General features: G+C 38.6%; 1 protein-coding gene across 2 annotated transcripts; it reads right to left on the bottom strand.

Moving 5' to 3' along the window:
* Positions 1-19,364: 19,364 nt before the first annotated feature.
* LOC138003329 (nuclear receptor coactivator 4-like) lies at positions 19,365-27,309 on the bottom strand. 2 transcript variants are annotated; one of them, XM_068849334.1, is made up of 2 exons: positions 27,167-27,309; positions 19,365-22,474 (listed from the first exon to the last, which is right to left on the bottom strand). In XM_068849334.1, exon 2 carries the CDS (start codon positions 22,468-22,470, stop codon positions 20,821-20,823), a length of 1,650 nt encoding a protein of 549 aa, XP_068705435.1. In that variant the 5' UTR covers positions 22,471-22,474; positions 27,167-27,309; the 3' UTR covers positions 19,365-20,820. The 2 variants fall into 2 exon arrangements, with proteins under 2 accessions (XP_068705435.1, XP_068705436.1); XM_068849335.1 differs by having other exon boundaries at positions 26,995-27,205.
* Between the last annotated feature and the right edge of the window lie 53 nt (positions 27,310-27,362).

Raw genomic sequence — 27,362 nt, 5'->3', positions numbered from 1 at the left:
GTATATAATTATTACCCGTCTTTCAAGTCTTTTACTAACGTGATCACATTATAGTATCAAATTACATCATTAGCGTCGCTGTAATTTATTTATAATTTGTTTTCTGACACGCTTACACGCTCATGCGCGCACGCCATTATATCGTATGATATCATTGGTCTCTGATTATTCACCTGTGCGTTGTTTGAGGACGCAGGCACCACATCATGTGGCATGATATTGTGACACTCTTCTTAGCTTATTTATTTGTTACTTGCAATCGCGCGTTCGCTTTCTATTAATATGATAATCTTTTTACCTCTTTATGTACGTATAAGTTATTGTTAATGCTCCCGCCCCATCGTTTTTGTAATATGTGTGTTTTATTTATTTAATAAGTTTGCTATCACGCGCAGGTAGTCTCGATCTGAACAAGTACTTGTCTATTGTTCGCTGATGCGCGCGCACCATCATATCGCACATAATGATTAACCCTTTTCATTTACTTCGTAAGTCTCTTACTAACGTGCTCACATAATAATGTCCATATCAGTACCATCGCTGTAATTTGTTGTTAATCATTGCACGCACTTCCATATCTTTCGATTTTCTTTATATTCTCTAATTATTAACTTGTTTGCGCAGCTCGCGCGAGCAAAATCGAAATTTTAAGCTGATGTGGGTAACGGGACGCCTGCAAGTGATCATATTGCATGATAATATAATTTTCTGTCAAGTCATTCGTAAGTTGCCAGCGGCTGACACGTGTTCGCCACATCATGTCAGAGTTATCGTTCACTTACTTAAAAATCGTTTTAATGCGCACGCACCATTATTTTTGTAAAATCTTTACTTCGTGCGAGCTGTTTGCTTGAGGTATACTATACTCATGATATATTTATGCACTCACAAGTTGTTCTTAATATGGGCCCATCACCCTATCGTGTGATTTTCTAACTCTCTACTCATTTACTAAGTGCACAAATCGCATTTTAACCTCATGTATTAATGACTTATTTGCTAATGTGTGCTCGCTGATATATCGCATGATATTACAATTATCTATTCATTCATTCCAAAGTTGTAAGGCGCATATAGTATATAATTATTACCCGTCTTTCAAGTCTTTTACTAACGTGATCACATTATAGTATCATAATTATATCATTAGCATCTCTGTAATTTATTTGTAATTAGTTTTCTGATACGCTTACACGCTCATGCGCGCACGCCATTATATCGTATGATATCATCGGTCTCTGATTATTCACCTGTGCGTTGTTTGAGGACGCAGGCACCACATCATGTGGCATGATATTGTGACACTCTTCTTAGCTTATTCGTTTGTTACTTGCAATCGCGCGTTCGCTATCTATTAATATGATAATCTTTTTACCTCTTTCTGTACGTATAAGTTGTTGTTAATGCTCCCGCCCCATCGTTTTTGTAATATGTGTGTTTTATTTATTTAATAAGTTTGCTATCACGCGCAGGTAGTCTCGATCTGAACAAGTACTTGTCTATTGTTCGCTGATGCGCGCGCGCACCATCATATCGCATATAATGATTAACCCTTTTCATTTACTTCGTAAGTCTCTTACTAACGTGCTCACATAATAATGTCCATATCAGTACCATCGCTGTAATTTGTTGTTAATCAGTGCACGCACTTCCATATCGTTCGATTTTCTTTATATTCTCTAATTATTAACTTGTTTGCGCAGCTCGCGCGCGCAAAATCGAAATTTTAAGCTGATGTGGGTAACGGGACGCCTGCAAGTGATCATATTGCATGATATTATAATTCTCTGTCAAGTCATTTGTAAGTTGTCAGCGGCTGACGCGTGTTCGCCACATCATGTCAGAGTTATTGTTCACTTACTTAAAAATCGTTTTAATGCGCACGCACCATTATTTTTGTAAAATCTTTACTTCGTGCGAGCTGTTTGCTTGTGGTATACTATACTCATGATATATTTATGAACTCACAAGTTGTTCTTAATATGGGCCCATCACCCTATAGAGTGTTTTTCTAACTCTCTACTCATTTACTAAGTGTAAAAATCGCATTTTAACCTCATGTATTAATGACTTATTTGCTAATGTGTGCTCGCTAATATATCGCATGATATTACAATTATCTATTCATTCATTCCAAAGTTGTAAGGCGCATATAGTATATAATTATTACCCGTCTTTCAAGTCTTTTACTAACGTGATCACATTATAGTATCATAATTACATCATTAGCATCTCTGTAATTTATTTGTAATTTGTTTTCTGATACGCTTACACGCTCATGCGCGCACGCCATTATATCGTATGATATCATCGGTCTCTGATTATTCACCTGTGCGTTGTTTGAGGACGCAGGCACCACATCATGTGGCATGATATTGTGACACTCTTCTTAGCTTATTCGTTTGTTACTTGCAATCGCGCGTTCGCTATCTATTAATATGATAATCTTTTTACCTCTTTATGTACGTATAAGTTGTTGTTAATGCTCCCGCCCCATCATTTTTGTAATATGTGTGTTTTATTTATTTAATAAGTTTGCTATCACGCGCAGGTAGTCTCGATCTGAACAAGTACTTGTCTATTGTTCGCTGATGCGCGCGCACCATCATATCGCACATAATGATTAACCCTTTTCATTTACTTCGTAAGTCTTTTACTAACGTGCTCACATAATAATGTCGATATCAGTACCATCGCTGTAATTTGTTGCTAATATGCACGCACTTCCATATCTTTCGATTTTCTTTATATTCTCTAATTATTAACTTGTTTGCGCAGCTCGCGCGCGCAAAATCGAATTTTAACCTGATGTGGGTAACGGGACGCCTGCAAGTGATCATATTGCATGATATTATAATTCTCTGTCAAGTCATTTGTAAGTTGTCAGCGGCTGACGCGTGTTCGCCACATCATGTCAGAGTTATCGTTCGCTTTCTTAAAAATCGTTTTAATGCGCACGCACCATTATTTTTGTAAAATCTTTACCTCGTGCGAACTGTTTGCTTGTGGTATACTATACTCATGATATATTTATGCACTCACAAGTTGTTCTTAATGTGGGTCCATCACCCTATCGTGTGATTTTCTAACTCTCTACTCATTTACTAAGAGTACAAATCGCATTTTAACCTCATGTGGGTACCAAGACGCGTGCACGCGATCATATTGCATGATATTATAAGTCTTCTGTAAGTTATCAGCGGCTGACGAGTGTTCGTCATCATGTCTTATGATATCATCGTCTAGTTCACTCTCTCATTATTCTAATTATGCGTGCGAGCTGTTTGCTTTTCGCGCGCAGGCCATAACATGCGAGTTGCTTGCTAATCATTTTACACGCTTAGTTAAAATATCAGTTGTTCTCTTCACTCTCTACATATTTATCACTCGTTTATCTCACATGTTATACTTTATCCGCTGGTCGTTGGAGTGCAACATCTTTTTAAAGGTTTAAAAAAGCAAGGTTACAATGAATCAAAATTCACCCTCGGTTTTGGAGTTATTCGATGACTTAAATATTTCTTCAAACCTTTTTCGTCTTTTGGATTAATCTCTAAACTAACAAAAATAGAAGAGAAATCAGCAGTAGATCCAGTTGAAACTGTTCATCTTAAAAAGATGAAGCCTAGATCCTCTTTTTCTTTTGTGACTGTATTGATCTAGAAAATTAATTAAGTAAAAGAAGGCATGACGTTGTTGAAGCTGAATGAATATCTTTCATCGGGCCCTGGTGTTCCTCCCCCAATGTATGTCTGCCATAACTTGTAAAACTAGACATAAAGTAGATAGTTAAATTAGACACAAAATAGACCATACTCACTTTTATTTTCTAATGAGGATTGTAGGATAAACAGCCACTAGAGGATTTTCTTTCAAAGTTGGAGGCAGTAGTGGGACGCTTGCCTCGAGATTCGACCCGTTCTGACTACGCGTTGAATTTGATCCTGGTAATTCCTCAGTTCAACTTCTCGGATGCACTTGTAAATAGCCAACTGGTTTTCCTCCGCCTAGTTGGCATTCTCGAAAAAGAGAGCTAGAAGTGATCCTCGCCCTTTTTTGGACAATAAGTGTATACATTTTTCTAGAAAACAATAGCCAAAAACAAATTGGCCTGCTTCCCACTAGAGCGGTTTTCAAATGAGTGTCGTAAAACCAAAACCAAAGTAATTACTGTGGCCAAGCAAAAAGGACCTAGACAATCCAGTAAACCAATCAAAACTCGAGGTAATTACACGTAGCCGACACAAAGCGCGGGAAAATGTGCACGCGCGAGCCACAATTGGTTTTGGTTTCACTTCTGATTGGTTGAAAAAAATGGCGCGAGTACTTTGAACCAATCACTGAGTGAAGTAAATGCAAAACCAAAGTAATTCGCTAATTACTTTCGACACCCAATTGAAAACCGCTCTAAGTACCTTCACAGCTGAGTTTATAGAGCATTGCCCAGGCATCGCAGAGGTCTTGGTCAATCCCGTTGAAGCCCCTGAATTTTTCAGGTGTCAAAAAGAGACAATTTTTTAAATTATCCAGATAAATGCGAGGAACACTTCTCTCTTTCGTCTATAACCCGGAAGTCAAATAGAAACATTTAACGATGAAATGATATATATGAAATGGATCAGTTAAGCAGTTATGATATCCGCAGTTCATATATGATCCATTTCATATATATCATTTCATTGTTGATTCATTCCTCTCGGGAACATTAGAACCCACAAATGACCAGCTCCCAACGTCAGTGGCTTCATAGCTCAGTTGGTAAGAGCGTCGCACCGGTATCGCGAGGTCACGGGTTCAAACCCCGTTGAAGTCCTGAATTTTTTAGACTTCTTTACGCAATTCCAAAAATTGCGTTCATAACTGCGAAGATCATAGCTTCACTTGATAGAAATATTTATATCAGTTATTGTCGTGTAGGTCGTGTTTCGCTGGCCCTGAAAAGCCCCTTGGGGAGCGGTCAAATGAACAGGAAAGAAGTGAAATTCTCTCGTGATCTATATTGAGGGGAAAACACTAAAATAGAAGCGAACGAAGATTATTCCTGATATCAAAGAAGTTGATAGACGTAAATTGACCGAAGTGTTGAGACTAGGAAGCTCAAAAAGTCGAAAGTCACTTTGCGTCCATGAACTCGCTTGATGTCAAACTTTTGTTTTTCACTTATCCACCGGCGCAGCACCAGCTTCATTAGAAATAAAACCTGTGAGTACCTTATTATTACTCATTTTTACGATAATTGACCGTGGGGGAAAGGGGGGGGGGGAGGAGTTAAGGACACCCTGTAACAAATGTTGCCGCTATTGATGTTTTGCATTTGACGTCACGGCGGCCATGTTTGTGTACAAAACAATGCAGTAAAATGTCATTTGGCAATTTGACTCTATTATTACGCAAAACTTGTGAGGTCATTTTCTATTGTTTTGTACACCAACATTGCCGTCTCATCACGTGGATGCAAACCAAGAATTATTTGGACCAGAAACGAAATCAATTCGCTTGGGGAGGAGTGTTGATACAATGGCTAGAGCACTCATTCACCTCCCACCGGGTTCGATTCCCAGACTTGGCGTCATATGAGAGTTGGTTGTCTACTCTGTTCCAATAGGTTTCTCCCCACTCCCCTCGAAAACCAATATTTGATTTCTTTAGTTAATTCCTATGTCCAGTTCTTCAGTGCTACAAGACTTGACCCTCAAGCAAACTTCATTAGTATTATTTTCCTATTAATAATAAGTTTTTTTCGGATGGGCACTTGGAGCCAATAGAGATGCAGTGTTTAATGATACTGGCCGCTAATTTAAAAGTTATAACATCAAATTCCTCGCACCTGTGAAAAAATGTAACAGCACTTCCATTTAAGACTGTGTAAGCAAGATCACCCACAGTTTCGTCCTTTAAAGATAAAAATGGCATAAAATAGTAGTTACTTAGAAATACCGACTTAGTAGATCGAAAATAAATTTTAAAAGGTCAGCACAAATTATAACAATTATAACTGGTGGTTCACGTTTCTAGGCAACCGAACAAGCCGGCAGAAAGACGGTTATGACAGAGCAGTAAACAATGAATTGATTATCAAGACAGGCTGGGAGATTTCTCTGGGAATTCATGAGGAAGGAATGATTTCGTGGAGTGAATCGAAATACTTTAATCATGAATTTACACCTTTGAAAAATAAGAAACCTACCTTTTTGACCCGTCCAAGCGACCTCGATCTCTGTTAAACCCATTTTCTTTCTTTAGTCGTCTGGAACTGCTTGAAACCCTTCTTGAAACCTGTTTGTTTGTTTGTCTCTTTGCTTATTTTTGACAACCATGCTGTACTCTATTGCGAATAAATAAGTAAAAGATAAATACGATCTGTATTTCTTTCATGAATTTTTTCATACAAAGATTTCCAAAACGAATCTGAAAAATAAGACTTGGAAAACAACTTGTGAAAAGCAACATAACCTTTTGCAATGTTATTTTCTTTCAGTACTGCTACCTTGAGTGTTTATTGAGTGCCTGGCTATCCTAATTAACTCTATGGATGTGTTCCAGGATGGATTCCCTTCTATATTAAGTCAATCTTTTTATGAACGATCCCCGAAATGAGCTGGGTCAAGGGATTTATTTGTAAAAAAACAAGCAAACCAAGGTTTGGTTATAACTTCAATTCTTCAGTCAGGCTCTACACATATACAGTTATTTTGCATGTGTAACGCGCCTGGATGTTCATTAGATAAGGGCTCTTGACAGAAGTAATCGCGTCTAATGTAGCTAGCAGACACCCGAATAATATATTTCTTTTTCATTTTTATGCAAGTTAAAGCAACTTCTTACAGCAGCGCTGAAATTGACAAGTTTCACTTTTGTCACTGTCTGTGTACCTTAAAAGCCCTGATTCACTTACCTTAAATTTTCCTTTCGCGTGCACGGTGAATTGTTGAATAGTCGAGACGTCTTTGGTTTGCTACTTGAACAATAACCTGCAACAATCTTTCAAACGCTTCCACAAAATCAAGAGTAGCATAAATGAAATAGTATAAATGGCAATAAAACGTAATCTAGTAAAACTAAAATTAGTTAAGTAATGGGGGGCGCGTGGCGCACGCGGACTTGCGCAGCTGCAGGCGTGGCGCGCGCGCTCTCGCTCTCTCTCTCTCTCTTGCTCTCTCACTCACCCACACACACTCCACACGACACACACAATACGGACACAAACAAAAAAAAACGGGGACGTACATACACAAAACATACAAAGGGGGATGAGGGGGGAAGTGCGGCTCTTGCACAGAGAAAAGACATCGAGCCTGGCATTCAGTCCCAGAATTTTAAGTCAAGAAGAAAGAATTAGGACATCTGTTGCAAAGACGGAAAATAAGGAATACAATTTTGCGTTTCCAACAACATCAGCTGAGCGTCAAACTTCAAGTAACAAGACAGAAAAAATCCCCACTCTCCCTCCAAGATTACATTTCAGAGACTCAGAATAATATCAAAGGGTGAAATGTACAGTCATGAAGTTGTACAGAGGAGGTCTGCAATGTAGCATTTTACGGGGTTAAGAGTGACACCTGCACCAAGAGGAACGCTGACCAAACCATCAACGAGATGATGATGTCGCAGCCTTGCTCACAGCTGCATGTAGTCCCCTTTTTTCCATGCAAATAACGACGATCCGGACTGGATTGTCCTTTTCCTTTTCCCCGTGCGGGTCAAATTGACGAATGTAGAGTAAGATTTGGAAGTGATAAAGAGGGGAAACAGATTTTAATCCCTGGCGTTGGTACAGAGACCAGTCCTTTTGAGGCCTTGGTAACTGAAAGAGGTGTCAGCTGTATGTAGAGCCTACGGATCCTGATGATGTAAACAGATATTTGAGCGACAAAGCGATTGACTTTTCGATCCGTGATCAGATCATCGGCAAATTGAATGAATGAATGAATGAATGAATGAAATTCCTCCACAGCGATAATCTTGCGAAGTTTGGACGATGTCCCGACGAAGAGGTTAAATGGTGTACAGTACTATGTAAAGCGCGTTCTAGATCACAACACAACTCAGATGAAGATCAAGATATTGCGAGCAATGTTCTCAGAAGCCGGGATGCAGCACACAATAGACGATGAAATTTGAGGCAAGTAGTTCGAATTCCGTTGATGATATACCAAAAGAAAGGTACAGAGGTTTGCAAGCCAAGAAAAAAGGCATTTCGTTTGGTTTTGCTTTGTTGACTTCTTCACGGGGGTAGTGTACTGTTGTTACAGTGTAAGGACCAAAACACGACAAAGCCACTGTTGCCTTTCGAGCTGATACATGGCGGGTACTTACGAAAATCATTGACACCTGTCTTTGCACTTATGCAGATTAATCGAACGCAGCTGATCGAAAATAATGTTTCGTTCGCAAAACGGAAGTGATAGGAGGCAAAGCGGAAGTGATATTTGATGGTCGAAATATTGATTAAGCAAGGAGCGACTACCAGACTCTTGCTTTTCTCGTCCGTGTATCGATTACTAAAGGCTCCATTGTAGGAACTTTGCAACCATCCATCTATTTTTGAAGCTGTAGTAATGATTAATGGTAACACAATATTTAATTCGTAGCGCTGATGATGACGATGATGACTTCGGAAGAGACGATAACAAGAACAACGACCGGCAACGACGATGATGATAATGATAATAATAATTACTTTGTGTGATAAAAATGGTTGCGGGAGTAACAGGACTTGACATGCACGAGGAGGGAATGTATTAAAAGAGAATCATCCGAACGTTCTTGTTACAAGAGAAATTGTCGGCAATCCTTCTTGGAAAAGTGATTGGCTTGTATGTGTGCAAGTATTTGTCAGAGAGCGGAGGAGATAGGCAGATGATAAATCAGTGGAGAAAGTCAAGCTCAGGCAATCGGATCGCTTAATATTCTATTATTCATATAAAAGAAAGGTTCGAGAGCGGATTGTGAAGGCGAAAGAAGACCGCATGACTGAGAATGAACACAAACAACATAAACATGAACAAAAAAAATACCGTTTGGGTTCTCGCGAAATTCAAGAAGAACATTTTGCTGCAAACAACACAAGAGATGAGTATAATAGAATATTTGAATTTCCTCCAACTAATGAGAAGAGGAACCAACCTACAGATCGATGACGTATTGATTTTCCCCCGACAAAGAAGAACAACCTGATGATAACGGGAAGACTGAACATAACAACAAGAGACGAAAATAAATCAACAAGAAACCTGGGACTTGACTAATAGAATGAAAATTGAAGAACGGAAAAAAGCTGAAACGCCATAAAGGGAAAAACAGATACGAAGTGAGAATGGCAATAAAGGATACCGTTCGGCAAGGAAAAGAACTAGGAAGTGTAGATCAATCGGAATCATTTAGTAAACGCTCACCTTGAATTGAAGGCCGCTGTAGTTAGGAGTCACGGAGGAAATAAACTAAGGTTGTAATGTAAAAAAATGGAAAAAAAGGAAACACGGGAATAAAAAGGGAAAGGAGAGAAGTACATAAAAGAGAAAAAAAATAAAGGATTCAAGCATTTATGCTTTCAATTTTAAATGATGAATACCAGCCGTCTAAAGGGAAATGAGCGATGAAATTCATCGGGACAAATGAAGAATGCTCAAGGAGTGAGAGAAGTAGTAAAGGACAAAATTCTACTGAAGAAATGAGTTTAATAGAAGACTGCTCTTTCTTCCAATAAATGAGAAGTGGAACCAACCTACAGATAGGTAATGACTTTTCCTGGATAAAGAAGAACAACCAGATGATAACGGAAAGACGAGTATATGGATTGCTGGCAAGGTTTATTTAGGAGGGCTCAAGGAGTGTGAGAAGTAGATAAGGATGAAATACTACAGAAATGATGAGTATAATAGAACGCTCCTCTTTCTTCTGATAAATGGGAAGGGGAACCAACCTACAGATCGATGAGGTATTGCCTTTTCCTGGATAAAGAAGAAATACCGGATGATAACGGGACTGAGGGCTCAAGGAAGGAGAGGAGTATAGTAAAGAACAAACATTCTACGAGGGACTTGAACAAAAAGTGTTGAGAAAAGCAGTGAATTCAAAGAGCGCAGATTGCGGCACCCTAACAGAAGAAAAATACAAAATCAAGCCAAGGTCCGTAACAAAGTATCTGCCCAAATCAGGGAAGGACATTTCGTTTTTCTGAATTGGTTCCCAGAAAGCAATCCATGCAGTTCTCTTCTTGTCTTGCATGTAACTTTGTGCTTCTAACTTTTTGCTTTTAATTAACAACGATTTTCGTCTTCTCCAGTTTTTCCGTCTATTTCGGAAATAGGTCGGTAAGTCTCTCGGCATCTTTCGTCGGTTAATTCCTAAGAGGTTTTCTTGTAACCCGGGTGGCTTTACGAATTCCATCTTTGTTATTTCCGTCTTGATCTTTATGAAGTACTGCCTTACAAACACCTCTTGATATTCAATGTTACTAAATCTTAGTCAGGGTCTTGTCTGTATCTCCTTTCGCCCCACCTTGTTAGCGTCCACAAATCAATTCAACTGTTTGTGGGATGTCTTCTAATCGCATTGTTGCTGATAGTTTTTTCCTTTTCTTGCCTTAACTTAACTAAAGTTAGCTTGCTTATTTAATGCCTTAAATACTTAATAAGATTGCAACTGACATTGCGCGACCAGCCCATGAAACAGCGAGTGTTTCATGAGCCCCCGCACCACCTCCTAAAGTTTGCTTTATCTTACATGGGTTATCTTTCTATTTTACCGAACGAGAGATCTTTAAGAGAAGTTGTAAAGTTCTTCTTCTTCTTCTTTTTCTTTGCCTTTGGTTTCTTTTTTTTTTCCATTTTTCTCTTTGTTTCGGATATTCTTCATTTAATTCCTCTTTATCCTTGTGAGTTTGTTTTTTGACATTTCTTGTTCACAGTTTCGCGTGCGTTTGTCAGACCCGTCCTTTATTCATCCTTTCTTCTTCTTTATGTTCCTGCGTCGCATTTCCCACACTTTTGATTTCTTGCGGTTTTCTGCTTCTTCTTCCTTTGACTCGAAAGGTTAAAGAAGAGTCTTCATAACGAGAGGAAACTGAGAACGAAACACCAGGGGTCACTGAGTTGAATCTCTGAACTGAGTCGTGTTCATCGAGAACTAAGTTACCTGTAAAATGTTTTGTGTAGACACCGGCAAAAACATCAACGGGAAAATCAAGCCAAGCATGACGACTCAGAGTAAAAAATTTATCTTGCTCACGCCATATATTCAGTGGAAATATGGTATAAACTTAGTTCAGGTCCGTGGAGTGAAAAAGACGACATGAGAATGGACAAAGAAGTAAAGACACAAAATGAGACGTTTTACAAAGCTTTCCCAGTAGCAGTTCTCATTGTTTCAAAGAAGCAGTCCTCTACTGTCCTTTTTTTTTTTTGGGGGGGGGGGGGGGGGTTTTATTTTCCAGATTTGTTCAGTGCCATCCTCACTGACGATGATAACTTCTCCACCACATTTATCTCGGCTTACCACGAAGTCTTTATCTCTTCTGTCCTTTCCGGAAGTTGTAAAGAGAGTCATAAAACAATAAATACCCGGAAGTACCAGAGCACAACAAAGCTAAGACAACAGAAAAACTCCTTGAGCCCCTTAGAAAAAAACGCGAGAAAGCAGATGAGGAAATTCAAAAAAGAAACAGTTGACCGAGTGACCGCGAGAACCTTCTTCTGTCGTGTTAGATTGACTGCGCCTTTTTTCGATGTCCTGGATTCTTCCTTTTTCCGTGTTCCGACTTTCTCGTTTTACCTCTTCTTCGTTCATTGTCTTCCTACTTCGTTTATCTTCGTTCTACTTCGCTTTCATCGTGATTAATTCAATTTCTTCCTTTTTCCGGCGCTTTCAGTTCTTCCTTCTACATCATCGCTTGTTACTTCCGCCTTCTGACTCACGTCGTTATTTTTATTTTCATTTCACCGTTTCCGGTCCGTTCACGTTACGTTCCTCGCGAATCTTCTTTTTCCTTGCTTCTGAGCTTTTCTGTTCATTTCGTTCTTTTCCCGTTTAAAATTCGTTCTACCACCGAGGGCCCACTTTATTCGATTCTTCGTCGTTTTCTTTATATTGCCTTTGCCTCGTGTGTATGCTCCAGTTTTCATTGTCTTCTTTTCTTCATGCACTGACGATGATGTCTTCTCCACCACATTCATCTTTATCGGGAACTCTTATTCGCTTCTGTCCTTTCGAAGTTGTAAAGAGAGCCTTATTAAAACAATAAATATCTGGGTGCACATGAGCACAGCACAGCTAAGACAACAGAAAAACTCCTTGAGCCCGGCCCTTAGAAAAAAACACGAGACAGCAGGTAACGAAGTTAAAAAAGAAACAGTTGACCGCAACAACCTTCTTCTGTCTTGCTAGATTGACTGCACTTTTAGTCGATCTCCTGCGTTCTTCTCTGCTCTACCTTTTTCTTTTTTTCTCGTTTTTCCTTTTTTAGTTCTTCTTCGTTCATTGTCCTCTAACTTCGGTTACCTTTCTTTTTCCGGCCCTCTCAGTTCTTTGTTCTACGCCTTTACTTCCGCTCTCTGACTCAAGTGGGTCTTTTTATTTTTACTTCGCCAGTTTTTCGTTCCTCGTGAAACTTCTTCTTTGTTCTTGGTTCTTCAGAGTTTTTATGTTCACTTCGTTTCTTTCCCGTTTTACTTCGTTCTTCGATTTTACTACCACGGCTAACTTCATTGGATTTCTTTATTCAGCGTCTTCCTTCGTCTTGACTCTCATGTGTACGCTCTTATGTTTTCAATGTCTTTTTTTAAAGCATATCTTCAGTTCTTTATTTTATGGTATTATTGCTAAGCTCTGTTATTACGCGATGCGCGCGACCAGTTCACGGGATGCTAGTCATCCCGAAAACTCCCGCACCGCATAAATTAGCATTACTAACTTTGAATTAAACTTTTTTTAAATATACTTCTATTTAAGTTTATGTACACAAGGTACGCGACCAGCCCATCTGACAAACATCAAATGAGCCCCCGCATTGCTTTACAAGTAGTTTACCAACCCATCCCACCCGATACACCCACCCCTGGGAAGTTATAGTCAAAAACTTTAAGTTTCTTGAAGGATAACTTCAGCTCTTTATTTTATGGTATCATCGCTGATCTCTATCATTACGCGTTACGCGCGACCAGTTCACGGGATGCTAGTCATCCCGAAAACTCCCGCACCGCTTAAATTAGCATTACAAACTTCCAATTAAACTGTGTTTAAATATACTTATATTTAAGTTTATGTACACAAGGTACGCGACCAGCCCATCTGACAAACATCAAATGAGCCCCCGCATTGCTTTACAAGTAGAGTTTAAATTATAGTTTACCCACCCGTCCCAAACAATACACCCACCCCGGGGGAGTCATAGTCAAAGACTAAAAAAAATTATAAATATCCATCAGCTTAAGAGAATATTCGAGAAGAAGCTATGAGCCTACAATACCGAACAGAACTAAAACATCGTTAGTAAAACGGTCATTAAACCAAGTTGAAGAAGAAAGAAATAAAAATGTCGGTTGTCGAAAAGATCCACTGATCCACAAAGAAAAGCCGGACGACTCGATATACCCTTCGCAGAAAAAGTTCGTCGATTCGTGAAGAAAACTCCTTGCGCATATCAAAAGAAAAAATCTTTGTCGACCCATGAAGAAAACGATGACTCGAGTTGCAAAACGCGAAAAATGTTCGTCGATCCGTGGAAAAAAGAAGACTCCATGTGCGGTACAGAAGAATAAACTCCTCGATCCATGCATGAGGAAAATATCGCAGTCATTGGACAAAGTGCTTGACTTCGTCCTTATTGTAAAATTCGACAGACTGAGCTGAGAAAAATTTCAACCTTGCTCCAAGCTCTCTCTCTCCTAAGAGAAAGCCTGGGTTCGAAGTGTTCTTGAAATTTTGCTGTTCTTAAACGTACCCGTAATAGCAAGAGGCGTTTCTCATTATTACGAGTATTTCTGCTTAAACGCTAAAGGAAATTAAAATTAAGCACTCACCTTGCACGTAAAATTAACGTTGTCAAGTAACCTATCACAAATATTAACAGCATACCCATTTACTCTTCCCAACACTTAGTACTCAAACCCAATTGGCACAATTGCTGAGTTGCACCAATTGGCTTGAAAACCCAGTGTGCAGCGTTTAAGCATATTTAATCTGAATGGACCCAGGCTTGCTCGCCCTAATGGCAGAGACAATTCTGCTACTAGGCTGAGCCATCAGCAGACGATAAACATCCGAACGTATGACATTGTAGCGGTTCCGATGAATAAGCAACAGATGTGAAAAACCGGACAAGTGGAAAATCGACGGGAATTCTTTAACGTCGTACAACAGACTAAAACAGGATCCATTCAGTGTTAAATTTATTACTCCCCTTAACTAACCCATCCCCAATCAATAAACAAAGGTAAAAAGGCTACGATACCAAGACCATAAAGGTCTTTCGACGTAAGTTGATTTTCGCAGCTCGAAGAGGAAAAGTTGCATCAGGTCGTATATCCACAATGTTCATAATATCCACAGAGAGAAATCAAATGGCTTCGTTTTCCTGATGGCGTCGTTTTCCTGAGACAGAAACCAGCTTTAGCAAACACTTGGAAAACCGTAGTCGGTACAGAAAAATGATTTTTTTTTTTAAGGGAGAAAACTAACACCACACAGGAATAGAGGACTTCAGTATAGCAATTAAAGACATGTTGAAAATTTCAATTTGAGTAAGAGACCAGGCCCCAGTTGTTCAAAAGGTGGATAGCGCTACCCACCTGATAAATCACTATCCGTTGGATAGCGCAATTGGTTTGGCTATAACTTATTCACTGGATAGAGATTTATCCGGCGGATAGCAGCGCTATCCGTCCTTTGAACAACTGGCCCTGAACGATTAACAATTTTTGAGTGTTGCTAAAAGTTATGAGTCGCGGGTGCGGGGAAAAGTCGTGGGTACCGAAAAAATCGATTCCGAAAAAAATTTAAAGATATATATGTCAAAAAATAACTATGCAGGCCTGGAATTACTCTGTGCGGCAGGCGCTGAACGGGGTAGAGGTTTCGCTATTCCAAGCGATCTATTTCCAGGGCTAGTGTCACATCTTTGTTCGAAAGAATTCGTTCTTTGGTTGTTCTTGCAGCAGTTTTTTGCGTCTGAGTCAAGTCATGAGACGAATTGCCAGTCGTTGTTGGACAGAAATTTTCCCGATGGCTCAAGGGTGGATCATTTAACTCTTAAGGAGAGTAGGGATGGGTCGGGAGATTTTGAAAAATATATCATGTAAGTGTATTATAAATAGTTTTGTTTTTCGGCCATTTCAACTTTAGTAGGAATAAAACGCACACGGAGGAAATGAACAAAGTAAACAGACTTCGCATTATAAAACATATGCTGTATTTTGAAAATTTGACGTTTTTGTATGTAGCAACATTGTTCATATCTTCTTCATGGGGGTGGTGTTCAAACACCCCTTATTTCGACAGCCAATGAGGCTCTGGGGCAGGTTGCTCGAAGCCTGGTTAGCGCTAAATGTTGGTTAAGAGGTATCAAAACCTATAGGTTTCCATGGTATTTAACGCTGGTTAGCGCTAACCATGCTTCGAGCAACCCGGGTCAGAGGCCCGTTTCTCGAAAGTCCCGATATTAAACTTTTCGGGTCCGAAAAGAAAGCCATTTGTGAAACTGGCAACGGCTTGTTTTGGAAAGCCGATCTTTTGACATGTTTTCAAGGTAACAAAAAGAAAAATTGCTGTGAAGTTTGACGACTTAAATCCTCTCCGTTCTTGAGATACAAAGGGAATTGTGACATCCGAAAATGGCCCGTAAAGTTTCGGGACCTTCGAGAAACGGGCGCCAGGTTGGCACATTGATGATAATAGGTAACAAATTCGAATTGCCCGGACATTTTCAAGTGTTAAATAGGGTTAACCATGACAGTGCCAGTTATTTTCATTAAAGTATTGAGATGAAATTCATGCAATCGAAAGTAAGTTTTCTCCCTTCCTCATTAAAAACGCGACAGACGAAGACATTTTACCGGCAACCTTCTGACAAGTGGCGGAAAGGACACACGAATATTCTCAGGATTTATAATTAACAACGCCATTAAGTTTTTTCCCACTTAGCCAGGGTCCAAGTGAATGAATTATTTTTTTTCTATTGAGCACGGTTTTTATATATTGTTCTTGAGTTAGTTAACCTGAATGAGAGTTTACAACGAGACACAAATACCTGCTTAGAAAATTAAAATCCTTCAAAAAAATATTCGTAAAAGAAAATTCAACCGTTTTTCAAAGATAATATATATTTTTGTTTCGTTCCCATGCAAAACGTTTAAGAAGCGCTTTGAAACAGAGGAAACCCTTTGCAGCCAGGTGGGTTAAAAACATTGCAGAAGCGCATTACTAAGCTAATAATATAACACGTTTAAATGAAATAAAAAGCAAATTTACCTCGCTTCAAAGCTCCAACTTTGCTTCAAGTCTCAAATCACCGTTTAGGCTTTCTTCCCGGCACGAGTGTCCACGCGAAAAAGTTGCTTTCTTTCTCCTTTTTTCACATTTGGCCTTGGTTTTTCGACTTTTTAACACCTTAATGCAGTCTTGGTTTTTGCCAGTGGTAAGAGGCTTCTTCCTGGTTACAAAAATACATTTAAAAAGTTAAGGAAGACTTATTTTGACACAAGTACATTAATTAAAGGTAACAGCAACGACACTCTGGGCGAGTGTCAACAAGTGGAAACATTTACTCGAGAATTTCTCACCATGAAGCAACCAAAAATTCACTCAATGCCATTCTTCTTCTAGCATTACTTGTTGCTCATTCTTTCTGAGTTCTTTGTGAATTTTTTTCTCGGCCAAAAGGGAAGTTTTTTTAAATTTGCAGACGACAAAACGTTACTCGTCCGCTGATTATTATGCAAAAGCGTGAAATTTGTGAACTTGAACGAATTGAAAAAGGCGCGAATTTTGCACCGGCCGCCAAATGGTTTCATTTCATTGGTTGAAAAAAAAGGAGGATTCCAATTGGTTGAGAGAATGACACCTGTCATCCGTCAAAACCTGCTCGGTGTGGCAGCGTCATTAGCAGGCATTGTTTTAAGTATTTATCCCGGAAAAAAACCTTGTTATCAAATTTTCTGCAACGATTAACACAAGGCCTCATTAAAGAACGTTTGTTTAGGTACTAGGGAATTCTCAATTTCTGTTGATTTCCTTAACCATGGACATTTTCGAAGTGTAACGATCATTGCGTCCTCCTATAAACCACCCAGAACTTTGCCACTTATCCTTTTTTTCTTGATTCAATTGAAAGAGCCTGAATACAAAGTTGTTTCGAGTTCAAGTGCTCGTATCACAAAAATAAAATTCTAAAGAAATTATTCTGGAAAATATTTTTATTGTCAAAGGATAATGATCCACCAGGAATGGCTCTTTTTGTATAGATTGAAAACAGTTATGAGCAATGGACCTTAATTGGCTAACTCAATGTTGTACCCAATTCAAATCTCCCAGGATTAAGATTCTTTGTGTATTGCATTTGTATTATAATGTAGCATCTACATTTAAAAGATATTTAGAAATACCAGGAACAAAACGTTTTTATTCCCGAAGGGTTTGAATTGTCTTCTCTCTGAACAACTTAAATGAACTTCCCTACTACTGATGTAGCAACATACTTCTTGAAAATAAGTTCTTCCCTCTTTGCATTTTATCCTATTTTGCCTGCTAGTAAGAACCTTAATTGTTCAGGGAGCTAACAAGAAAACCAACTGGTTCATTTAGCTTCCTAGCTTGCCCATTATTACTACTAAATATAATTAATTATAAATTGCAAACCTACTAGACTGTAAAAAAAGAAAATGTACACTGAAAAAAGCATAATAAAGATTATTATTATTATTATTATTATTATTGGGTACAACAATGAGTTAGCCTTTTAGGTCTATTTTATTTTCTCTTGGGGAAAGTCTGCAAAAAGGAGGGAAGCAGTTTTGGTGCGACCAGAGCCTTCCACCCATTTAAATTGGTTTTAGTTGCATCCTCCATTAGGTGCTGCATCCATGGGGAGTTAAACAAAAAAATGGTTCTATCAAATGAGTTGATGACGGTAAATTACACAGTAAGCAAGATTTATGAGCTCTGCAGCCTGCGCTTCCAGCGCGCAAAAAGCAAATTCATTTTTCCGGATGTGCAAGAATAGGGCAAGTGCAAAACAAAATTGGAGGGGGAGGGGAGGGGAGGGGAGGGGAGTTTCCTTCTTTCTATTTTTCACGAGGTAAGAAGACTACACAGGCTATGAGCTCTGACAAAGGGCAATACTCTAAACATCAGCTCAAAAATTTTTCAAACAGTTTTTGATAAAACCAAAATTCTCACCTTCCTCCAAAACATTTTACTCAATAGGTAACATAGGTAGTAATTAGCAATCTGTGACAGAAATATCGGCAAAGTTTTTAAAAATTCATAACTGCTGATTCAGAGCTACCTTTTAATTTGTTGAAAATTTAAGGTAGCTCTAAATTGGCTTCCAGGATTTTTTTTTAAACTTTTCCAATACATGTAGTTCTATCTCAGATTGCTATTTACTATTATACTACAACAAAAAAGTGGGGTCACAAAGTTTATTTTTGAGATGTAGGAGGGCAAAGATGAATAGAGAGTGTTTTTGGAGAGCTTTCATGTTGCCATGGTAACCTATTACATCAAAATAGTGGGAGCATTTTTGTTAAGCAAAAAATTGGTGTTTCATATGGTACCATAACATTGCTTTTCCACGATACAGTGTTGTAGTGATAACCCTTCTAATAAAGAGGTCCTTAAAAGTAGTGAAACTGCTTCCAGATCACCTCAACACACTTTTTCACTTTCATTATTCTCTCACATAATCCCAAATACATCCTGTTGCTTTCAGAACCTTTTGATTGAAATTTGACCTTTTTATTGGCTTTCAAAGACAGGAAAAGTGGTCATAATTTGATCCATAACCGAGCAACCAAGGGGAATGCGTTGGAAACCGGGTTGACATCACAAATTAATTTGCATCGAGATAGTTATTTGAAAACAGCGAGGCAAATTACTTTGTGACGTCAACCCAGTTTCAAACCTATTCCCCTTTATTGCTCTGTTATTGATCAAAGTATGACCACTTTTCCCGTCTTTTACAAATGTAAAGCCTATAAAAAGTGAAATTTCAATCAAATGGTTCCGAAAACAACACAAGGTATTTGGGACGATTTCAGAGAATAAATCAAGTGGAAAAGTGTGTTGAGGTGATGAGAATTTTAAGCCGTTAATACATAATTGTCAAAGCCAAGTAACTTAACCACAAAAAAAATCCCCTACTTGCACAATTACAAGAGCTAGAATGTAAGCTTTATTCTGTATTTCATTATTTCAAGTCAGAATTTTCTCAATACCCTTTTGTGTATGCTATTACAAATCTACAAATACCGGTAATAAAAGATTTAGAAACCATTTTTTTCCCCTTGGGATCATTAAATTTCTACAAAAATACTTTTTAAAAGTATTTTCAGGACTTCTCAAAAAGCAGAAGATTTCAACCGGTACAGTCAACTGCTTTAATAGAGGGCCCTGCCTCTAATCATTCAGTTTTAACCTAAAGGAAAATTGACACTCTGTGATGAAAACCCCAGTTTCTAATTCATTTTGAGATGGAGCTTTAGCAATAATGGTGACAGCAGCCACAAATTCATGTAAAAAAAAAAAGCATATTGCTCAAGTGATAGAAGACACTGCCTCTAATCCTTTTTGATATGGTCCTTTTGCAGTGATGGTGCTCACGGCTACAAGAATGTCGAAAAATAAATTACAGGCTTTTAGTGATAGAGGACCCTGCATCTAATCACTTTTGAAATGGAGTCTTAGCAAGGATGTCATGAATGACAAGTGTAAGAATTTTTATCTTGGAAATAGACCTAGTCTACATGTGATAAAAGACCCTGCATCCAGCCACTTATTATGAAACTTTAAGAGATCAAAATCCAGGACAGGCATGGTACCAGTAAACTAAGTTACTGTTTGTAAGACTTTCCTGGAGAAAGGCAAAACTAAATTATTTCAGCCAATTAATAAATTCTTCTCTCTGCTTTTCAAGTTCTCCAGGACCTCTAGATCCTGAACTAGATCCACGACTGCCACATGTACATGTAAATGGCAAAGGGAGGAAGGAAACGCCTTGTTATGCACTCAAATTGTTCTTAACATAAATTCCAAATTTAGCAATTTCATATCCTTCTAACAGAGAATGAAGCAATAAATGTAATGCACAGTGGGGGGGGGGGGGGGGGGATGGGGGGGTTGACAACTCTAACAAACGCTGTTTGAGCAATACTAGAACTTAACTTAAGTCGTCCCGGAAATTTGGATCATCCTCTCGAATTTTTGGGGTACATTCCCGGAAATTTTTAGAATTCCCGGCATATATTCTAAGATTTCATGCCTAACTTACCGAGGTTAACCTAAATAAAAATGTGAGATAAAATTTCGTTCGACGTCCCGATTTTTTTCTACAATGTCCCAGAATTATCGCATGTTTCCTGGAAAAATTTCCAAGTCTCCCATTTCCTGGAGAAATCTCCAGATTCCCAGAACAATTTTGGCTTTGTCCCGAAACAGCGATTGTTAGAGTTGTCACCCCTGTTATTACTTGGAGCCACCATGTGAGATCATCACACAAGTTTACAGTATCATATTCTAGCAGACTCTGTCCATGACATCATTGCCAAAGTTTCATTAAGACTGAAAAATTAGTTCAACACACACAAGGGACTGGTTACCAGTAAAGTCCTAGTAAAGTTCTTGTGTCGACATAAGCCAGCCATCTTTAGAGCCTGCTACCTGATCAAACACCTTGAAGAGTCCCTTGGAACACATCCTTGGGCAATTCTTACACTTCTCAGATGAACTACGTGCAAGCCATTTACAAATTCCACTGTCCCTTGTTGGTTTTAAAAGCCACTGGTCAAAATCACCTGTCTGACCCCTGCTGAAAGATTTCACGCTGCTTCCTGCTGTCTCGTCAGCCTCCTTATTATCAAGCAGGGATGAACTTTGGCGCTGGAGCCAATGTTGATTCGATTGAGCTGCCAAGTTTTCTTTGTAACTTCCAATACCACTGGTATCATTGGTAACAACACTTGACTGAGAATTTGAACGTGTAAGCAACCACTTATCATTATCTGGGGGTTCAACAAGCATACTTTTTGATGAAGTGTTGAATCCACCAATGGCTTTAGAGTCTTCTTTTCGCAGCATCAGCCAATCAGATGTCTCACTTGAGTCATCTTCCACTTCTGTTAACTCTTCCTGTGAACTAGATTCAGAACACAGTGATGGTATTCCACATGAACACTCAGAACAGGACTGTGTGCTGTTACTTCTCAAGAGCTTTGAAGCCAATGAGGGCTTCTTCATAAGCCACTGACTTGAACTTGAAGCAGCAATTTTACGATAAGTTGCACTGATGGGATTGGTTGATGATTGCTGTATTGTGCTAGTACCAGTTGTCTTGAGCCACTTGCTTGAATCAGACAAGCTTACGACTTGGTAATATTCAAACAAGCCAGAAGAAGGGGCTGGGGCATCTCCACAATTTTTGCGAGACTGCAAAAGCCAACCCTGGATTTCAGCTTCTTTGTCAACATCAACCTCCTTAGGGTTCAAAGCTTGTTTTCCATTCTCTGTTTCTGTTTCCATGGCAAAATCTTGTGACTGGGACTTGACAAGCCAGTGTTCAATAGGATTCTCAGGAATTGAAGCCATGGTGACGGCTGTTGTGGTGGTAACAGTGGCCTGTTTAGGTAGCCAATCTTGGACATCAATTTTGGCAGAGTGCATCTCTGGAACATCTGGCAAGGAGTTGTCACAGGTATTCTTCATGAGCCAGTCACTGGATGATCCAGGAGGTGAATAAAAAGTTATCTTCTTTCTGTAAGGTTCTGCCTGCTTGTTGAAAAGAAGATTATCTGATGCCACAACACCAAACTTGTGAATAGACTCCTGAAGCTGAAAGTTGCGTGCAAGAAAGCTGATGGTATTAGTTTCTTCTGGAGTAAGATTCAAATCACTTAAAGCAGACAGGCTTTCTCTGGCACGGTACTCCAGGCTCTCTCTATCAAGTGTTTTCCCACCTTGCTCTAACATAGAACAAGTAGACTGCAGTCGACCAAGAGCCCTGTTGAGCTCTGCTTGTTGCTGTCGCAGCACATCCTCTTTGATATGCTGCACCACCTCCACTTGTGCCAGGAGCCAGATTTCTCTGTTGCGCATTGCCTCAAGATGGCGACTAACACTGTCACGGATTTGTGATTTCACGTCAGACGCTGTTGTCTTTAAGCTCTTCTTAACTTGACCCACTGCAGCAATAGCTTTCTGTAGGATGTCTACATAGGACTGCACCTCTTCCACCAAGTTGGTAAAGGCCTCATTTGACTCCATGCCCCTAATACCAAGAAACAATAATTAACAATAATTATTATTATTGAAACAAATGCACATATTTGAAGTGTTGTAGATGAAAGAGAGAAGTGATCCTTGCACTTATATGAACAATAATTATTATTATTATTATTACTACAACTTAACCCATTGCCACATGGGAGTGAGACTCAACAGATTTACTCTGTCTAAGGCCAGGGCCCAGTTCCTCAAAAGCCGATTAACGCTAATCTAAGATTAAAAATTAACCAAGCAGTTTATTTCTCTACTCCCAAATGCTGTTCAATGCAGATTTTCGGCAGAACTTTACACGAGAAGAAGTCAATCTTGAAAAACAAAAATAAGCAAAAGAAACTTTCACCAAAAAGTTGAAAACGTGAAACAAAAGTTTACACTAATCCTGGATTAAGTTAATCGGCTTTCGAGGAACCGGGCCCAGACGATTAATTTTTATTCATCAACTGGGGCATCCTAGGTCGTTTGAGGTGTCAATGGGTTAAGCAGTCAAAAACCCATCCATTAACCCATTCACACCTGGGGATAAGACTTGACAGATTTTACTCCACTCTCCCATTACATGTTTCACCCTGAAAAGTCTTTAAAGATTTTTTACTAGGCACTGATTTTATTCAACTTAATTATCGTATATTCCTTTGAAAATTACGGCCGTTCAAAAATTAAAGCACTAATATTTATATTGTTGTTTGAGATACAAAGTGTGCAATTTTTATTGTTATTGTTAACTAAAATGTAGATAAGATAAGTTGCAGTACTTTGGAATTAAAACTATTGGAACTCTGATACAAATCTTCGAACTATGTATTATATTGACTGTCTGATTGGCGTTTAGCGACAGCTATTACTAGTTGATATTTAACCATCATCCCGTAAGCGTGCATTGGATATGAGATGACAGATAGCCAATAAGGAGCATGAGCACTGAGCTCTCTAATCATCTCATATCCAACTTGTGCGAGTGAAATAATAAATGTTTTATTAAATACGCCCACAAATTATGGATAAATCTTGTACAAAAAAAAAAAGATACATACAGTTACATTTGTAGAGCATGGTATAATATCTCAGAAACCATTATGGCTAAACCAATCAAAACTCTAGAATCACTTTGCTTATTGCTTTAAGTTTAGTTGTTTATTTGTTTATTTCTCTTCAAGATTGGCCTTCAGCTTGAATCAAATTGGTTTCTTACACCCTAAAAGTCAATTTCTTAATTTAAGAATATAAATTCCTACATGTAGTTTTCAATCTTCAGGTAAGAACCTGACCGTTCTTATTTTAACTCCTTGATACCCAAACCGGCCAGACTTGTACACGACTTGACTTGTACATGTATTTTACTCTGTCCAACGCCAGACGATTTTACTCGTCAATGGGGAACCCCCAGGAGTCAATGGGTTAAAGTTCTCAATTTAAGTATTTTTTCTCAATTTAAAGTGCTACTATGATCAAATTTTTATCCCTTGAGTTTTTAGGTTTATCATATAGAATTCCAGGAAAGACTACAAACACTGTTTACAGTTTGCAAATATCTGCATTGGTTCCAGAGATATTGAGAGGGTTGATAATGTCATTCACTCAACCCAGCATAAAATCAAGTATATTAAAAATAGAGCTAGCTTGGTCAATTTGCAGCAGAGACCATTGAACTTGGTAGGCTAATAGTTCCACATGCAACGCACCTTCGACTGTAAAGAAATTGGTTCCCATGGCAACTCACTCTTTTCCAGTCCCCTCCAACCTGATTCAATATTTTTGGTGATCATAAGATAGCAAAACATTTAACAAGGCCACAAACTCGACCTAACATGTTTATATCCACGCAGGATTATGCAGGTGAGGTACATGTACCATTGGCAAATATCAAAATAGAACGCCACAGGTGGCCAGCCAAGCCTTTAACATCAGGGAGGTCTGGAACCCAGTATGTTGCCATGGTAACAAAACTGGTATGCTCATATTGTGGAGCACATGTAGAATCATTGCGATAGGTACGCAATGTGCACAAAACTGTAGTGGCAAGTTTCAAAGCTTATACATTGGCGCTGAATATTAGAATAGAGTCCATCAGCCAAACAAATGTATTTTGCTGACAGTGCAAATTTTGATAGACCTTGTTGACATTATAAAATCTGCCATTTTACACTTTATTTTGAGCCCAATTAAAAAGAAAGTCTTTGTATGTTAATTAATTAACCCATATAATTAAAAATTTGATTAATTGAGGTCCAAGCATTTCTCTGTTGAAATGTTCAGGGCTAATTGTGTTCTTTATTTTCCACTGTGAGTTTACTTCCCAGTTTCTGTGGAGTGGATGCATGGAAATTCTAAAATGGAATTATTCTTCTTTCCAGTCCAACTGCATCTCTCAACTTTAGACAGAGAATTACTTGGACCGTAATATTGCCTTAGCTTCACCATTCAAGTTTTCAAATATCCAAGCAGCTCTTTTTCTTTAGTTGTAAGACAATCTTAGTTTGCATTATTTGGAATAAAAGAAGCTACATTAGCGAAAATTAGCTCGTCATTATACTCATTTGAAGTCTGCTAAGTAAACTTTTAAGGCTGATGTTGTTTCTTGAGGTAGAATAGGCCTTAAAAATAATAATTTTATTGGTTTTGCCCATCAGTGATCCCCACATCGGAAAAAAATGAACATATTTTCAAATTCTTTCGTACAGGTTTTTCTGTTTTTTGGTCAAATGAAGAAAATTCAAATAGGAAGTAATCTACAGAAAGATTAATGGCAGCCACACTATATCCAGGACAGAAAAAAAAATTATGACAGCAGCCATCTTTTTGCAGTCATGTCAACACAACACATTTCTGACATGTCCTAGATTGTTAGATAGTATTCACGTCACATTCCCAAAACTGCACAGTTAAGCCATGGGCACAGCAATGACATCCTTACTGTAGCTGTTTTGGAAAACAAAATGATATTCTTCCTCAGGCAACTAAACTGTGAGGCTTTGCAACCAACCATTTAAAACTCAAGGTGACACCTGCAGTTTGTGAAGCTCTTACGCCACAATTGGACAAAAGAACAAAAATAAGAAAACTAATCACTTATGACTGTTATGCTTACTTCCCTTCAGTTGACTTTCTTATGAAGTTAATAATATTTATAATAATAATATTGCTATGATCTAGAGTGCTTGGGACGAAATATAATACCAGTGCCAGGGACCTAGACAGCTTTTCGAATTGTTGTAGGCCTGTCTCTTAATTGAGACCATGATATGAAAGAGTTTCATTTCAAGGCTTCTAAAATTACTATATGAAAGTTAATTAAGTAAACAAAAAAAATTGTAGGCTCGGGCTGGCTATGCCCGAGTGCCTGTGAATTGATTTATGACTTCCAGACTAGCTCACACACAAATGAACCTGTGGGTGGTCCTTATCCCAGCTTCTTCTACTCTTAAGAACAATGTCCTTTTCAAATCCAAGTTACTTCCAGACACATTGTCACCACTTTTAAAATAAGGACAAATTTTCTTATTTCGGGGTTGTAATTTTAAGATCACACAGAATCTGTTTTAAAGTAAGAAAGTTTGTCTTGTTTGTTTGTTTGTTATTTATTTATTTGAGCAGGTTGAAATTTTGGCAGCTATTCAGCTGACGTGGACCTGCTATACCCACCCACCCATATACTCACAGAGGACAGCCACAACACCAGGAACTTCATCCCCTACTCTTCTCGAATAGTGTGTGGGTTCTTTAAGCCCCATTTACACGAGCAATTTTTCCTTGACAAGTTTTCCTTGACAAGGAAAAATTGCTCGTGTAGATGGGGAATAGTGGACACATTTTCCTTGTGAAGGAAAATCTGGCGTGCTAGCTTTTCCTTGACAAGGAAAAATTGTCAAGTCTGAAATTTGCTCGTGTAGATGGACAACAAGGAAAATGTGACAAGGAAAACTTGTCATATTTTTCATTTACACTACCAAGGAAAACTTGTCAAGGAAAACTTGTCAAGTTAAACTTGTTAGTGTGTACAGTTGGCAAGTTTTCCTTGGCAAGTGGACTTGTCAAGGAAAAATTGCTTGTGTAAATGGGGCTTTAACGTCCCACAGGGAACTAATGAACATGGAAGATATTTGTGAGACGGGGCCTACGGTTTATAGTCCTTATCCGATTAGACTAATTTTAGGATGACACTGAATATATAAAAATTTGAATTTGAAACTAAGCTAACTTTTCTTATTTTAAGAACATAGGAACTAAAAACTGGAAAGGTCATTCTTAATTCAAAATTCATCATTTTAGAGTGAATTAAGTATGCGAAGTACAATGTATTCCATACGTTTTCGTCGCAGTGAACCCACCTTCGGGGCGTTAAGAGAGGTCGTAAGAGATGTCGTAATTTGATTACAAGGCTCTTGCTTTTGCGACAAAAATGAAATATAAGCTTAGCTTGAATGGTAAGCTTACATTCACGACAAAACGAAATACCTTTCACAACCTCTTCAGGTATTTTAACATTCATAATGTTCTATAACGTACCAGAGATTATCCAGCCAACACCAATTCCCGAGTCACAATCAAAACTGACTGTAAAGCTCAACTACCGGTAGCTTATAAAATCGGAAGAAATCTACTTCACGGGTGCTTTGTTAACATGATGAATTCACAGGATCGACTTCCATGATCTACCACTAAAACGCATGAGACTTACTTTCACTTCGTTAATCAAGGACTGGTCCGAACTCCTGTAGCAGCGTTAATCTCCGCAGGTATCCTCGATTTTTCCGCTATGAAAGGAGTTTAACCTTTACACGACCTTCGCATAAACAAGCCGGGACGAAACATTTTCCACTTTCAAACAGAGAAGCAATTGTACCAATCACAGACTTTGTAAAACAAGGTTAAGA

This window comes from Montipora foliosa, chromosome 5 (assembly GCF_036669935.1).
Source record: "Montipora foliosa isolate CH-2021 chromosome 5, ASM3666993v2, whole genome shotgun sequence".
Taxonomy (NCBI): Eukaryota; Metazoa; Cnidaria; class Anthozoa; order Scleractinia; family Acroporidae; genus Montipora; species Montipora foliosa.
The sequence above is the reverse complement of the archived record's forward strand: the minus strand, read 5'-3'. Positions and strand labels throughout refer to the sequence as shown.

Bases quoted from the DNA above. Each gene is read 5' to 3' on its own strand.
- LOC138003329 (XM_068849334.1), bottom strand. From the start codon at position 22,470: ATGGAGTCAAATGAGGCCTTTACCAACTTGGTGGAAGAGGTGCAGTCC.